This window comes from Jaculus jaculus, chromosome 14, assembly GCF_020740685.1.
Source record: "Jaculus jaculus isolate mJacJac1 chromosome 14, mJacJac1.mat.Y.cur, whole genome shotgun sequence".
NCBI classification, from domain to species: Eukaryota; Metazoa; Chordata; class Mammalia; order Rodentia; family Dipodidae; genus Jaculus; species Jaculus jaculus.
In genome coordinates this window covers 12,835,048-12,850,653 of record NC_059115.1, presented here as the reverse complement: position 1 = coordinate 12,850,653, position 15,606 = coordinate 12,835,048, and the positions used below count along the sequence as shown (strand labels likewise).

At 44.3% G+C, this 15,606-nt stretch overlaps 1 protein-coding gene across 1 annotated transcript in view; it reads left to right on the top strand.

Annotated features, from left to right (window-relative positions):
• Positions 1 to 15,606, top strand: part of Zfp28 (ZFP28 zinc finger protein) — a 37,729-nt gene that overhangs the window by 6,150 nt on the left and 15,973 nt on the right. The window contains 7 exon segments of the mRNA XM_045133318.1: positions 1,403 to 1,495; positions 4,307 to 4,433; positions 6,277 to 6,372; positions 8,216 to 9,851; positions 10,259 to 10,281; positions 12,962 to 13,210; positions 13,830 to 13,921. Of these exon segments, the coding sequence (XP_044989253.1) occupies positions 1,463 to 1,495; positions 4,307 to 4,433; positions 6,277 to 6,372; positions 8,216 to 9,851; positions 10,259 to 10,281; positions 12,962 to 13,210; positions 13,830 to 13,921 (2,256 nt within the window). The 5' untranslated portion in view covers positions 1,403 to 1,462.

Genomic DNA, 15,606 nt, shown 5'->3' with positions numbered 1-15,606 from the left:
GGGGAGGCAATTAAAACAAATTAGGACTTCAAGTGTAAAGGAAGCAATTGTAAATTATATTGCTTCAGTGACCACTGATTACCTATTGAGTTCCTTTTCTCATGAATGTGACAAAAGAAAGACCTGATGAAATAAGCTTAAGGAAGAAAGGGTTTATTTTGATTATGATTTGTGGGAATACCGTCCATCATGGCAGCAAAGCATTAGGAGGCTGGTCACGTTGCATCCACAGACCCAAAGCAGAGAGAGAGAGAAATGCAACTGTTTGGTTGGTTTCCCGTTCATCCTTTTTGTGTGTGTGCACATACATGCAGTTTGGTGTAGTGTGCAGATGTGCTTGCCCTGTGTGTGCGCACATGCAAATGACGAGAATTTGCGGTGACCTCTTATTGCTCATCCACGTATTTCCTTGAGACAGGGTATCTCTCTCTGAACCCAGAGCTACAGTCTTGACAGCAAGCCCCAGATACTCTCTGTTCTCTGCCCCCAAAGACTGGGTTTATAGATATGCATAGCTATGTCCTGCTTTTTAAAAAATATTTTATTTATTTATTTATTCATTTGTGTGTGTGTGGGGGGGGAGGCGCAAAGAAAATGAGAAAGTGGGGCTGGAGAGATGGCTTAGCGGTTAAGCACTTGCCTGTGAAGTCTAAGGATCCCAGTTCGAGGCTCGATTCTCCAGGACCCACTTTAGCCAGATGCACAAGGGGCGCGTGCGTCTGGAGTTCGTTTGCAGTGGCTGGAAGCACTGGCGTGCCCATTCTCTCTCTCTCTCTCCCTCTCTCTGTCACTCTCAAGTAAATAAATAAAAATGAACAACAACAACAAAAAAAAGAAAATGGGCATGCCAGGGTTTCCAACCACTGCAAGCAAACTCCAGATGCATGTGCCACCATGTGTATCTGACTCACGTGGGTTTTGGGGAATCAAACCTGGATCCTTAGGCTTTGCAGGCAAGCACCTTAACCATTAAGCCATCCCTTCGGCCTCTTCCCTGCTTTTTATGTGGTTTATGGGGAGTCAAACTTGGTGGTCTCTAGCCTGAGAGGCCCTCATGTTTAGGTGGCAGGTGCTCCTAACCACTGAGCCATATCCACAGCCCCCTTTCCTTCTTTGTTCATTTTTTTACTACAGCCCATGTCATGGTGCCACCCATGTTCAGAATGCTCTTCCTCAGCAATCCTTTCTGGAAGCACCCTCACAGAAATGCCTAGAGGTGTGTCTCCTCCTAGGTGATTCCAAATCCAAGTTGACAGTGAGGTTTATAGCCATTACACCCATTATTGAATAGCTCTGTAGACTTGAGACCAAATAAATGTTGTAATAAGATAGACTTCTTAGGCTGGTGATTCTGGGAGCACAGAGAAGACCTTGGCTTTCACTACCCTTTCTCTTCCTCTAGGCTGGCCCTCCCAAGAACACTGTTGTTGTTCACCCAGAGAGAATCCAGAAGAAGGCAAAAATGACTGTTGAACTAGTGAAAGCCATGTCCCAGGTTAGTTTTTATGTGCATTCTTGTCTACAAAAGGCAGTCTTGCTGATAAACACTTAGCAATGCCTCTCTTGAAAATTATAATTAACAGTCTTGTTCAAGGGCCTGGTACAGCTTTCCCAGAGGACCTGTCCTTAACATCAGCTGCTTTATAGCTATGTATGATGAGGTATAGAGCTTGCTTTGAAATGCTTTTCATTCATACCTTGTGTACTTTTTTTTAATTTTTAATTTTTTTTGTGTGTTTTTGAGATAGGATCTCACTCTGGCTCAGACTGACCTGGTATTTACTATGTAGTCTCAGGGTGGCCTTGAACACACGGTGCTTCTCCTACTTCTGCCTCCCAAGTGCTGGGATTAAAGGCGTGTGCCACCACTCCTAGTTTATTTTATTTTATCTTTATTTGGGACAGAGAGAGAGGCGGGGGGGGGGGGGGAGGAGGGAGGGAGAGAGAGAATGAATGGACACACCAGGGTCTCTAGCCTCTGTAAATGAACTCCAGACACATGCACCACCTTGTTCGTCTAACTTACATGGGACCTGGAAAATCGAACCTGGGTCCTTAGGCTTCACAGGCAAGTGCCTTAACTGCTAAACCATCTCTTCAGCCCTCCCCTTTTTTAGATAGAGCCTCATTATATAGCCTAGGTTGTTATCAAATTGTGGCAATACTTCTGCCTCAGTCTCCTGAGAACTGAGATTGTAGACATGCACTACCCTGTGCTAAGTACTGTGTTCATTTTTAATGCAATGTTGACACCTGACAGGGTGGCGCATGCTATCTCAGTACTAGTGAATTGTGTTCCAGGGTAAATAGAAATCCAGTGCCCCTCTCCTATTAATAGATGACACTGGAAATAACTTTTTGAAATGTTATTTATTTATTTGAGCAAGAGAGAAAGTGCCATAGACCTTGCAGGCAAGCACCTTTAACCACTGAACCTTTTCCTGGAAATTGCTTTTTAAAAAACATTTAAATTAATTTATTTATAAGCAGAGAGAAATAGAGAAATAGAATGATAAAGGGAATGGGCACGCCAGGGCCTTTTGCCACTGCTAACAAACTCAACTTGCATGCACCACTTTGTGCTTCTGGCTTTATGTGGGTACTGGAGAATTGAACCTGGGACATCAGGCTTTGTACGCAAGCAACTTTAACCACTGAGCAGTCTCTCTAGACTCAGAATTTCTTTCTGTTGATTTTTTTCCCCTCCATGTCTCTATCCTTAAACAACCTACAGCATTAGTTTGCATCAGCATTTGAAGAGGTACTGTGGGAATTGGCCCTCACCCTGTGGCACCTGATATGATTTCCGGGTATTTTATGTCAACATTGTATTAAATTAGAGGACATCCAGCTGCTGTCCATTGCAGAGCTGACTGGTCACCAATAGGGAGGTCCCCACATACTGGTGACTAGAGGTCACAGAAGTGTTGTGAGAGTGTAAGAGAAAAGGCATATCTATATTTATATAGCTAGCTAGCTAGCTAGACCTCTCACTCCTCATTGAGTTATTTTATGCTTTTCTTTTGTGTGTTTTGTTTCAAGACAGTGGGGTAGGGGAAGTCTCATGTTGTTTCCCAGGCTAGCCTTGAACTAGACTCAAGAAGTCCTTGGGCTGGAGAGATGGCTTAGTGGTTAAGCACTTGCCTGTGAAGCCTAAGGACCCCAGTTCGAGGCTTGATTCCCCAGGACCCATGTTCACCAGATGCACAAGGGGGCACACACATCTGGAGTTCGGTTGCAGTGGCTGGAGGCCCTGGCAGGCCAATTTTCTTTCTCTCTCTCTGCCTTTCTCACTCTATCTGTTGCTCTCAAATACATAAATAAAAAATGAACAAAAAAAATTTTTTTAAATGTCCTTATGTCTTGTTTCCAATTAGCTCACTCACACTTACTCCCTGTTTCCACCTCCAGCCAACTACTAATTTGTTCTCTAACTAGAGTTTTGAATTTTCATTTCATATAAAGAGGAATAACATATTTCATAGAAATGGTGTTGCAGTTGCCTTCTCACTGCTAGAACAAAGAACCCTAACCAAAAGCAGCTGATAGGAGGAAAGTATTTGTTTTGGCTTACAGTCTCAAGAGGATGCTACTTGATGGCAAGGAAAAGGATGGCATGAGCAGAGGCTGGGCATCACCTACTTGCACAGCAGGTGGAAAGTAGCAGCAAGAGACTGAGCCAGACTCTGGAAATAAGAGGGGCTATAGCATCCTTAACTTCACCCCAATAACACATCCTCCAGCAAGTTCCAGCTCCCAAATTGCCATCAGCTGGGAACTAGCCATTCAAAGCACATGAGTGTATAGGGGACTAATTCAAACCACCACAAATGGAACAATATATGGCGTAGACTTCTGTATCTTGCTTCTTTCACTCACTGTAATGTGTTTGAAATTCACCTGTGTTGTAGCATATGCCAACATTCCATTCATTTTAGTGCTGCACAGTATTCTGTTGCAAAGTGCATCACATTGTAGTCTCAGGCTGGTCTCGAACTCATGGCGATCCTCTTACCTCTGCTTCCCAAATGCTGGGATTAAGGCATGCTTCATGGACTTTTTTTTTTTTTTTTTTTTCGAGGTAAGGTCTCACTCTGGTCCAGGCTGACCTGGAATTCATTATGTAGTCTCAGGCTGGCCTTGAACTCATGACAATCTTCCTACCTTTGCCTTTCTACTGCTGGGATTAAAGGAGTGCACCACCACACCCGGCTTCATGGACTATTTTCAACATTGAGACACTTTAGCACATTGAGTTGGACTCGTGTGGGCAATCAGCATTGGTTGGTCAAAAATGTCATTTCAGGACTTGGTGACCTTCAAAGATGTGGCAGTAGACTTTTCCCAGGAGGAATGGGAATGGCTAACTCCTTCTCAGAGGAGCTTATACAGGACTGTGGTATTGGAGAACTATCAGAACCTGGTTTCAGTGGGTAAGGATCTTTCCCCCATGTGCAATTTAGAATCTACTTTAAAGCACTGTCTATGTATTGTGTGTATGTGTGCAAACTATTGAAATAACTTCAGATGCCTGCTCTTGGGGAAACTAATATAGACCCTTCTAAGTTCTGGGCCCACTTCATTAGATTAGCCATATTGTCTCTAGAAGTTTTTTGTCCCTATCCTATTGATCTGCTTTAAACTAAACATATCTTTAACAAAATCAGGGAAATGGGACTTTTTTTCTTGATTTTTTTTCTCCTTTTTCATCTCCTTTTGGGGACTTCATTTGCATTCAAATTGAGTCCTTTGATATTATGCTCACTTTCTGGTCTTTTAAAATATTTTTCAGAGTAATTTCTACAATTAACTTCCACCTTCAGTCATTAGGTAGCTAGTAATTTTTTTTAAATTATGCATGGTGGCACATGCCTTTAATCCTGGTACTTGGGAGGCAGAGGTAGGAAGATTACTATGAGTTCGAGGCCACCCTGAGCTAAAGTGAAACCCTACCTCAAAAAAACAGAAAAAAAATTTTTTTTGAAAACTATTTTGCAAGGAGAGAGAGAGTGAGAGAGATTGATTGATTGAGAGATAGAGAGGAGAGAAAATAGGTACATCAAGGCCTTCAGCCACTGCAAAGGGATTCCAGATACATGGGCCACTTTGTGCTTTGGGTTTTATGTGGGTCCTGGGGAATAGAACTTGGGCAGGTTTTGCAAGGAAATGCCTTTAACTGCTGAGCCATCTCCCCAGCCCTACCTGGTGATTTTTTTTTTAAATTTTTATTTGAGGCAGAGAGAAAGAGAGAGAGAAAAAGAATGGGCACACCAGGGCCTCAAGCCACCACAAACAAACTCCAGACACATGTGCCACCTTGTCCCATCTGGCTTTTGTGGGTCCTCAGGAACCTGGGTCTTTAGGCTTCACAGGCAAGTGTCTTAAGCGCTAAGCTATCTCTCCAGCCCCTTACCTAGTGATTTTTAAAGATACGTTATTACTAATTCTAGAATTCCATTTGGTTCTTTTTGCAGTTTCTGTTTTTTCCTGCTGAGATTTCTGTTTATTCGTGAGTGTGTGCGCACACCTGTATGTATAGATGTATGTGCATGCACGCGTGTTCATGTGCAGAGGCCAGAGCAGAATGTTGGTGCCCTCTTCTACTGCAAATTCAAATTCCAAGCAGTCTCAGTTACTACTGTGATAAACCTTTAAAAATAACTGAGCTAGAGATGGGCGTGGTGGTGCACACCTTTAATTCCAGCACTCAGGAAGCAGAGGTAGGATTGCATGAGTTCGAGGCCATCCTGAGACACATAGTTAATTCCAGGTCAGCCTGGACCAGAGTGAGACCCTACCTCGAAAAACAAAAGCAAACAAACAAACAAAATACTGAGCTAGAGTAGTTAATAAGGCATTTGCCTACAAAGCCTAACAGCCCAGGTTCACTTCCCTAGTACCTACATAAAGCCAGATGCACAAAGTGGCACATGCATCTAGAGTTCCTTTGCAGTGGCTGGAGGCCCTGGTGTGCCCATTTTTTTCTCTCTCTCTCTTTCCTCTCTATCACTCTTTGCTTGCAAATAAAAACATTTAAAATAGTACTGAGCTAAAATTTCTCCCTTCCCCCCACCAGTAAGAAGTAGTTTAACTTTTTTAGGGTTCGCTATTGGCAGCTCCCAGTAGACTATTCCAAAGTTTTACATAGTATGTCCTTCAAATGGGTTTTGTCTCTTTAACTGATCATTCTTATATGTAGATGTATCACAGTTAAACTATGCTGAGGTCCTGAAGTAACCCTAAATACAGCCCACTAATGTTCTTTTTTATATGCAGGAGCTTGCCTTTCTAAGCCACATCTAATCTCCTTGTTGGAGCAAGGGAAGGAGCCTTGGGAGGTGAAGAGCGTGATGATAAGAAGCCCATCACCAGGTGAGAATGAGAGATTGGATGAGGAATCCTTTCCCTAGGGTGGTTCAGCCATCTTCAGAGGGCCTAACCTCCTCACTTAGGCTTTTCAGAAGCTCTTCTTTAGCCTTACATGCCTGCTGGTAAAGTGAAACTTTTCTGTGGATGAACTTGCCAAATCTCTTCTACACTACTCTAGGCTCTCATAACTTGTTTTTCAATAAAGGGATCAACAAGACTGTTAACTGGCCTAAGAAGTGACACTTTCCCTAAGTTGTTGCAAGTGAGAAAATGAGTGAGGCCTGGTGGCACATACCTTTAATCGCAGCATTCAGGAGGCAGAGGTAGGAGGATTGCCATGAGTTTGAGGCCACCCTGAGACTACATAGCAAATTCCAGGTTAGCATGAGCTAGACCCTACCTCAAAAAACTGAAAAAGAAAGAAAGAAAGAAAGAAAGAAAGAAAGAAAGAAAGAAAGAAAATGATAAACTGGGCTGGAGAGATGGCTTAGCAGTTAAGGTGCTTGCCTGTGAAGGAAGCCTAAGGACCCAGGTTCAATTGCCCAGAACCCATGCATCTGGAAGTTTTTTTACAGTGGCTGAAGGTCCTGGTGTGCCCATTCTCCCTATCTGCCTTTCTCTCTCTCTCTCTCTCTCATAAAAATAAATTATTTTAAAAAAGGAAAGGATAAGCCCAAACATACAGAGGATGAGACACAGGCTCATCATTGTCTGATTGTAGAAAGATAGCCATAGGATTGCCTGTACATCCCAAGGGAAGTCACAGAGCATAGTGTGTGTGGTTGCAGGATATCTCTAGAGAGTTTTGAGCAGCAATGATAATGATATTTAAATATACTTATTTCAACTATAAATATAGATCAGTTAAAAGTGGGAGACCCTATGAAAGTGAATTTAAGTTATAGTCTAACATAAAATACCATTATTGTTGCAGGCTACTTCTCTAGGTCCTCTTATCCTATACTTAGTTTTCTGAGTAATTTTTGCATGTTTTTTTTCATTATTTTCTGTTTTCCTTCATGTTTCTTTCTGTGCTTTTACATTGCTGTGACGGAGTGCTTGTTATTAACAACTGAAGGGAGAGAAGATTAATTTTGGCTGATGGTTTGAGAGGTTTCCATCCATGATTTGTGGCTCCATTGCTTTGGGCTGGGTAGGAGCAGAAACATGGAGGAAGGGCATGACAGAGGAAAGTTTCCAACCTGATTGGAGCAATTCAGGAAGCAAACAGAAGTATGCCTACCTGCTTGTGGATTTCCACATTATTCTCTTATTCTGTCTAATCTTGGCAGCCTATTGGATGGTGTCACTCACATTCAAAGGAAGCCTTACCTTCTAAGTTAATCAGCTTTGGAAACCAACTCATAGATATATCCAGAGGACTGCTTTGGTAGTCTCCTATGTACTTTATTTCTGGTGATTTTTTTTTTTTTTTTTTTTTTTTGAGGGAGAGAGTGCGTGAGTGAGCGTGAGGGAGAATTGGCATGCCGCAGTCTCTGGCCACTGTGGTTGAATTTGCGCACCCCTTGTGTGCTTATGCAACCTTGTGCTTCTGGCTTACGTGGGACTTGGAAAGTCAAACATGAGTCTTTAGGCTTTGCAGACAAGCGCCTTAACTGCTAAGCCATCTCTCTATCCCTCCTGTGTACTTTCCATCCAGTCAGGTCATAGTCAAGGTAAATTTCAGTGTTCTTGTCCTCTGGGAATTTCTTGTACATTTTCCAGTTCAGATGCTTGTACATGACAGATGTGGAATTTATTAAAGAGTTTTGAATTATCTTACTTTAAATATTTCCTTTGTTAATAGTCCATGATAAAGGAAGCCCCTTTTTTGGACATCTTTCAGATGGGGAGCCCAGATATAAGACACAGAAAGTATCTGTGAAGAAATTCCTCTCTGATGATGTGTCAGTGGAGAAAATGACAAGCTCTCGAAAAACGTGGAAATGTAAAGAACTTTCTGAGAAGCAGATGGTAAGTCCAGAGACATTTAGCAGGCAAGAAACTATCACTCATAACAAAACCCTCACAAAGAAAACAAGCTGCAAATACACCCGACCCTGGAAACCTGTCTATCTGGACTATGTAGAAAATAATGTTTATAGTCACAGGTCCACTAAGAAAAGCTTCTCCAAGAATTCCACAGTGCAAAAACTCAAGAAAGTCTATACAGGAAAGAAACTTTTTAAATGTAATCAGTGTGAGAAAACCTTTACCCATAGCTCATCTGTTACTGTTCACCAGAGAATTCATACGGGTGAGAAACCATATGAATGTAAGGAATGTGGTAAAGCCTTCAAGCAGAGGCATCATCTGGCTCAACATCATACGACACACACCCACGAAAAACTCTTTGAGTGTAAGGAATGCAACAAAGCCTTTAGCCAGAATTCCTACCTTATTGTTCATCAAAGAATTCATACCGGAGAAAAACCATACAAGTGTCAGGAATGTCGAAAAGCTTTCAGGCAACTTTCTCACCTGACTCAGCACCAGAGGATACATACCGGAGAGAAGCCGTATGCATGTGAGGAATGCGGGAAGGCGTTTAGGGATAGCTCTACTTTTGCTCAACACCAGCGGTGTCACAGCGGCAAGCGGCCCTATCAGTGTCTCGAGTGTGGTCAAGCCTTCAGGTATAACATGTCCCTTACGCGTCACTTTCGACATTATCATACTGGAGAGAAACCATTTGATTGTACTGATTGTGGGAAAGTCTTCAGTGTTCACAAAGGACTTACAATGCATAGGCGAATTCATACCGGAGAGAAACCCTACAAGTGTAGTGTGTGTGGAAAGGCGTTCCGCAGTGGTTCATCTCTGACTGTACACCACCGAATTCACACGGGAGAGAAGCCTTACAAATGCGATGATTGTGGGAAAGCCTTTAGCCATCGTATGTCACTCACTGGACATCAGAGAGTACATTCTGGAGAGAAGCCTTATGAATGTAAGGAATGCGGGAAAGCCTTTAGGCAGAGTATACATCTTGCTGTTCATTTGAGAATTCATACTGGAGAAAAGCCCTATGAATGTAAGGAGTGTGGAAAAGCTTTTAGAGAAAGCTCCCAGCTGACCATTCATCATAGAATTCATTCAGGAGAGAGGCCTTTTGAATGTAAGCAATGTGGCAAAGCTTTCAAAAGGAGGACATATCTTGCCAGACATCAGAAAATTCACACGGGAGAGAAGCCGTATGAGTGTAAGGACTGTGGTAAATCCTTCGCTCATGCTGCTTACCTTGTAAGACATAAGAGAGTTCATACTGGAGAGAAACCTTACAAATGCCCCGAATGTGGAAAGGCATTTGGTGATGGCTCATCCCGTGCTCAACATCAGAAACTTCACAGTGACCAAAGGCCCTATGTGTGTGTTAAATGTGAAAAGGCGTTCAGAACAAGGTCATCCCTTACTTGTCACCAAAGACGTCATACTAGAAAGAAATCTTAAAGCTGCAGCACATGTGGCAAATCTTTCCTTTAGTAACTGTCAAACCCTTACTGTTCATCAGAGCATTCAGCCTAAAGAAAACATTAGGGATGTAAGAGATATAGGAGACATATCAGTCCTACTGTTGACCTTCATTCACATGGAGGAGTTCACAGAGCTCTTAGGGGCATATGGAATGCGGTGTCTTCAGACAGCATGTGTCTTGTTCATCATCAGGGAGTCTATGTTGCAGTCATTTCAGGCTTATTTCCCATGTCACCAAGTCCTGTGCATACATCTGCTAAGTATTTTTTGGAATTTATCCTTTTATTTTGTTTCTGTTGTCCTACTCCCAACACATGTGTTCCAAAACAGTTGTTTTACCTGAACTTCTCCAGTTGTTTGCAATTGATCTCCTGTATTGTTTTTGTCCCTTTGAAATGAATTCTTCACTTTGTAGTCAGATTTTTAAAAAATGTGAATGTATTTATATTCTCTTCTTATAGGCAATTGTTATAAAATGTTTAACATGTATAAAATTCTTAGTGTCATGGTCAACTGGACTTAGTTCGGGTGGAGAACACTCATCCATCAACTAGGAAGTACATATGTGTCCAACACATGCATAGTTGCAAACAAAGAGGCCAAGTGCTACAAGAAGAGAGAGAGGGAGGGCGGGCGGGCGGGAGGGAGAGGGAGGGGGAGACCCAAGAACCAGTCCCTTTATTGAGTCTAGGGGCACAAGTTTTGCCATGGAGTGTTTGAATTGTTCAGTTGGAGCAAGCAGGCATGAGTTCTTGGAGGTCATTTTGGTGACTGAAAGGCGGAATATCTGCACAGTCTATCTATGGTATGAATCTGGATGGTCCATTTAAAAGAAATGGTGGGAGAAGGGAGGGAGAGCAATGATAAGTTCTTGCTGTTGGCCCAGCTTGAGCTATTTCTAAGTGCTTGTTTCTTCTTGGTAATACGTTACATGTCATTGCATCTATGCACATGAGGGATATTGGTCTATAATTTTCAATGAATATAGGGTTATTCAAGTGATATTTTTGTTCCTGAGAAAATTTTGCTAAATTGAGCTCTTTCCAAGGGTTGGTTTACTTCACCTTTTATCTAATGGGCCAGCATTGCTCACAGTATTTGATTGTTTACTTTTTTTCAAGGAAGATTAGTTTTGCAGCCTTCATATTTTTTAAATATCTGTACTGACTACTGTTTTCCACAAAATTATTGTAGTTGCTGTCTACAAGTCTTGACACACAGTTTCATTTTACCTTAGTTCAAAACATTTTCTAATGGCAACATAATTATTTAATTTTCAAAATGATAGAAGTATCTTGTTTCCTTTACTTAGAAGGAATCACATGGTACCTTTATTGGTATCATGTCTTTTTTTTTTCAAAGTATGTTTTTTTTTAAAAAAATATTTTAGATGTGCTCTTTTACTCAGTGGTTATAGATGTGGTGTTTAATTCCAAAACATTTTGGAAATTCCTAGATGTCTTTATGTTAGTGCTGTACGTTCTGTTTGTTCTATATGTAAAGCCAAGAATATTATACCTTCATTGTGTGCCTTTTGTGATCTGTTTCTTGGAAAAAGTACAGAAGAGACACCTGAGAGGGCAACTAGCAGCGCCTTCCAGAGCTCAGTCAGTGGCTGGATCATCTGCCCCTGAAACAGCCACCCCCGCCTTTTTTTTTTTTTTTTATTTGAGAGCGATGGACATAGAGAGAAAGACAGATAGAGGGAGAGAGAGAGAATGGGCGCGCCAGGGCTTCCAGCCTCTGCAAACGAACTCCAGATGTGTGCGCCCCCTTTTGCATCTGGCTAACGTGGGACCTGGGGAAGCGAGCCTCGAACCGGGGTCCTTAGGCTTCACAGGCAAGCGCTTAACCGCTAAGCCATCTCTCCAGCCCCCGCCTTTTTTTTTTTCCAAGATAAGTTCTTGCTCTAGTTCAGGCTGACCTGGAATTCACTCTGTAGTCTCAGGATGGCCTCGAACTCAGGGGGATCCTCCTACCTCGGCCTTCAGAATGTTGCGATTCAATGTATATACCTCCTGGGTTGGCTGAAACCGCCTTTTGTTTGAGCCTGAAGTGCACTGAAGGGTAAATGCTGAACTTGTCCATTCTTACGCACATGGATCAAGGGCCCTTGGATTGCTCCGGGATGTAAATCCTCATAATTCAGCTCAGGTCCCAAGGAAAAGGAGACAAATGCAGTCAGAAGAGTGGGTGTCTGGGCTTGACAGGTCGTGTGGAGGTCCTTGAACTTGTGATGGTGGCCACGGAGGCCTCACTGCTCCATGTGCTCTGGCTCGGGCATTCGAGTTGTCTTGATGCTGTGCTAAAAGATGGTATCCCTTTGGACTTGGATCTTTAATCGGAGCACTCGGGAGGCAGAGGTTCAGGAGGATTGTTGTGAGTTCGAGGCCAGCCTGAGACTGCAGAGTGAATTTCTGGTCAGCCTGAGCTAGAGCCAGACCCTCCTACACATGAAGACACACACCAGAGGAGGTAATTGAGAGGTAGGCAGCTCTTTGTGAAGCGATGAGTGACAAAGAGGAGCAACACTAATGTGCTACCACACAGTGACAGAATTATGGAGGATGAGCATTGGGGGTGAGCACCCTCACCCCATAATTCTCCATCAGAAGCAGTAGGGATATAGCCCCCATAACAACGTGCCCCTATTCCGCTGGGGACGACAGGTGAGTACTGCTCCCGCCTGGACCCGAGTTAGCCGGCGGGTAATACAAGTGCACCGGGCGCGATCCTAGAGGAAGTGGGGGACACCATACCAAGAAAGCGCCAGTTCGCTCCTGGCAGAGCCCCAACGGGAGCACTTCTGCCGCCTTTGCTCAGACTACATTTCCCGTAGGGCTTTGCGCCGAGGCTACACTCACTTCCGGTAATGTGTGGTCCAGGCCGGGCGGGGCTGATTCGCGCCTTACGGCTTAAGCGGCAGTAAGCCCCTGCGTCGTCTTAGCGTGAGACTACACTTCCCAGAGGGCCTCGCGTCTCCTCCGGAGAGCGGCCGGAGCTGGATGGTTGGGGCTGGGCGGGGCTGGGCTGGGATGGGCTGGGCGGGGCGGGGCGGACTCGGTCCAGCGGGTGCCCACTCGGCCCGCAGGTGTGGCTGGGGGTGTGTCCCCGTGAGGGCATCCCGGGGGCCGTCCGAGTCGTCCTCGCGGAGCATGTGCGCGCCCCTCCGGTGACATGCGGGGCCGCGAGCTCGGGGCCCTCCAGGGACAAGGCGCCCCTTACACAAAGCCCGGCCTGGGCCGTGGCGTGACGGCGGGGACTGCGACCGCTCGTGCCCGCCCTGCCCGGGGAAGGCCGCCCTCGAGGAATGGTCTCGCCTCCAGGGGCCGGCGAGGAGCAGTGACCTCGGGGCCTGTGCGCAAAGGTGAGGGTGGCAGGTGTCTGCGCGGGGTGGACAGTCACCATCCGTCTGGATGTGAAGGGAGGGCGAGGCCTAGGTGGTCTCCAAGTGTGGTGGATCAGGAAACATCCAAGTATCTGGAAGTTGAACCACAGCAGTGAAGTAGCAAGCGAGGGACGTTGACTTCTTTGGAGTCACTCTATCTAGACATGTGCCCGTTTCCATGGTCCCTGAGATAGGAATTTCCCCATTCCTTCCCTCCCAGTTCTGACAGGACTCCACCTCTTCTAAAAGTGTCCCCAACTCGCTCATACAGGGAGGGACATTTCTTTTTTATTTTTTTAATTTTTAAAAATTTTTTTATTTGAGAGCGACAGACAGAGAGAGAAAGACAGATGGAGGGAGAGAGAGAATGGGCGCGCCAGGGCTTCCAGCCTCTGCAAACGAACTCCAGACGCGTGCGCCCCCTTGTGCATCTGGCTAACGTGGGACCTGGGGAACCGAGCCTCGAACCGGGGTCCTTACGCTTCACAGGCAAGCGCTTAACGGCTAAGCCGTCTCTCCAGCCCAGGGAGGGACATTTCTAAGCTGGTGACTTGAGACTCTTGTATAGACTTGATCTCCACCCCTTCCTCCTTTCTAGTTCTGCCCCCCAGAGAGAAGGCCCTCCACCAGGAGAGAAACCACAAACAAGAGCCTCCCTGGATCGGAACTGAACCCCAAAACACGTCTCAGGTGAGTTTGGGGGATTCCTCTCTCCTTTCAAAAATGATGTCACTCTTCAGCATTTGATGATGTTTATTTTCTCTGAGAAGTTTTCAGTTTAAGAGACCTGTCCTGGGTGCTGGTTTCCATTCCTCATATTCTGGTGAGTGACGGACTACAGAGATAGGTGTAAAATGATCAGGGATTAGGATTTCCTTCCCTGGTTCCTTGTTGTCTTGGGGAAAAAAACTTTTCCCTTGGGGAGATGCAAGCACCCTCTCCACCAGATAGGGCACAGAAGACAGACCAAAGGGCAATTACACTAAAACCAGGTTTGGTGAGTTTATTGGGGTTATTTACAGAGCAGGGTGAGGGGTTACTTGACGGGAGCATGGGTCCTTCAGGGACAACTGCATCACCACAAAGGCCCACCCCACCGTCGATGGCAACTTCATGGACACTGCAACTTGGAGTCCCGCTACTGGTTGACCTTCTGCCTCCTATATAATCTAGCTCTTCCCAAGACCACCTGCAGCTGGGTGGGGGCCAGGCAGGAGCTGTAACTTCAGGTGAGGATCTTGTGACCCTCACTTCCTCCATCCACTAGGGAGTTGTCAAAATCTCCATTACCATTATCTTGTACCATTGCATTGTGCCATTCTAAAGCTGTCATGTCTATCTGCCCAAAACATTTTTTACCTCAAAATGGCTCCATGTTATTATGCCCAGAAGGAAAAAACACCATACAACACCCGTTATCCCAACCCATGTCCCTTCTTGGTCAGCCCATTTTTTTTTAAAAAGGCACTATCTATCTATCTATCTATCTATCAATCAATCAATCAATCAATCAATCATCTATTTATTTATATTTTAGAGATAGAGAGAGAGATTGACAGACAGAATTGGCACTCCAGGGCCTCAGCCACTTCAATGGAACTCCAGATGCTTAAATCACCTAGTGGGCATATGTGACCTTGTGCTTGCCTCACCTTTGTGCGCTCTGACTAAGGTGGGATCTGGAGAGTGGAACATGGGTCCTTAGGTCTGTAGGCATGCGCCTTAACTGCTAAGCCATCTCTCCAGACTGATTCAGCCCATTCTTTGTTCCACTTATCTTGAATGATTTCTCATGGTTGGAAATGCATAAGCCAGAGGTACAAGGTGGTACATGTGTCTAGAGTTTGTTTGCAGTGTCTAGAGGCTCTGGCTCACCCATTTTCCCTATCTGCCGCTCTCTCTGTCTCTCTCTCAAATAAATAAATAAAAAATATAAAACTATATTTATTCGAGAGAAGTATAGATTAGACAGATAGATGATAAATAGAGCAGAAGAGTTTACTCTCTACACACAAGTCAAGACATCATTTACAAAACCCTTTTGACTTACCTTTACCTGATTGAGTTAAAATGCCTTCAAAGTTGGTGGCAGGTTAATGATATGGTAGTGTCTTATTCATAGACACCAAGCTCTGGGGAACATCAATTTCTTTTAGCACACATCTTTCAATAAAGAGTTTAGGAATTAGTCAGTTTTATGGCTTTTTTGGGTGGATATTTAAATTAGGTTTGGTGTAATCACATGTGGCATAGGGAGGGAGACTCAGATTGGCAGGGTGAGAAGATTAGGATTAGGATTCACAGATACCAGAGAGAAAAGGACAATGTGTCTTTCTGTTATCCACAGATCCTCTGTGTCAGAGTTTTTTTCTTTT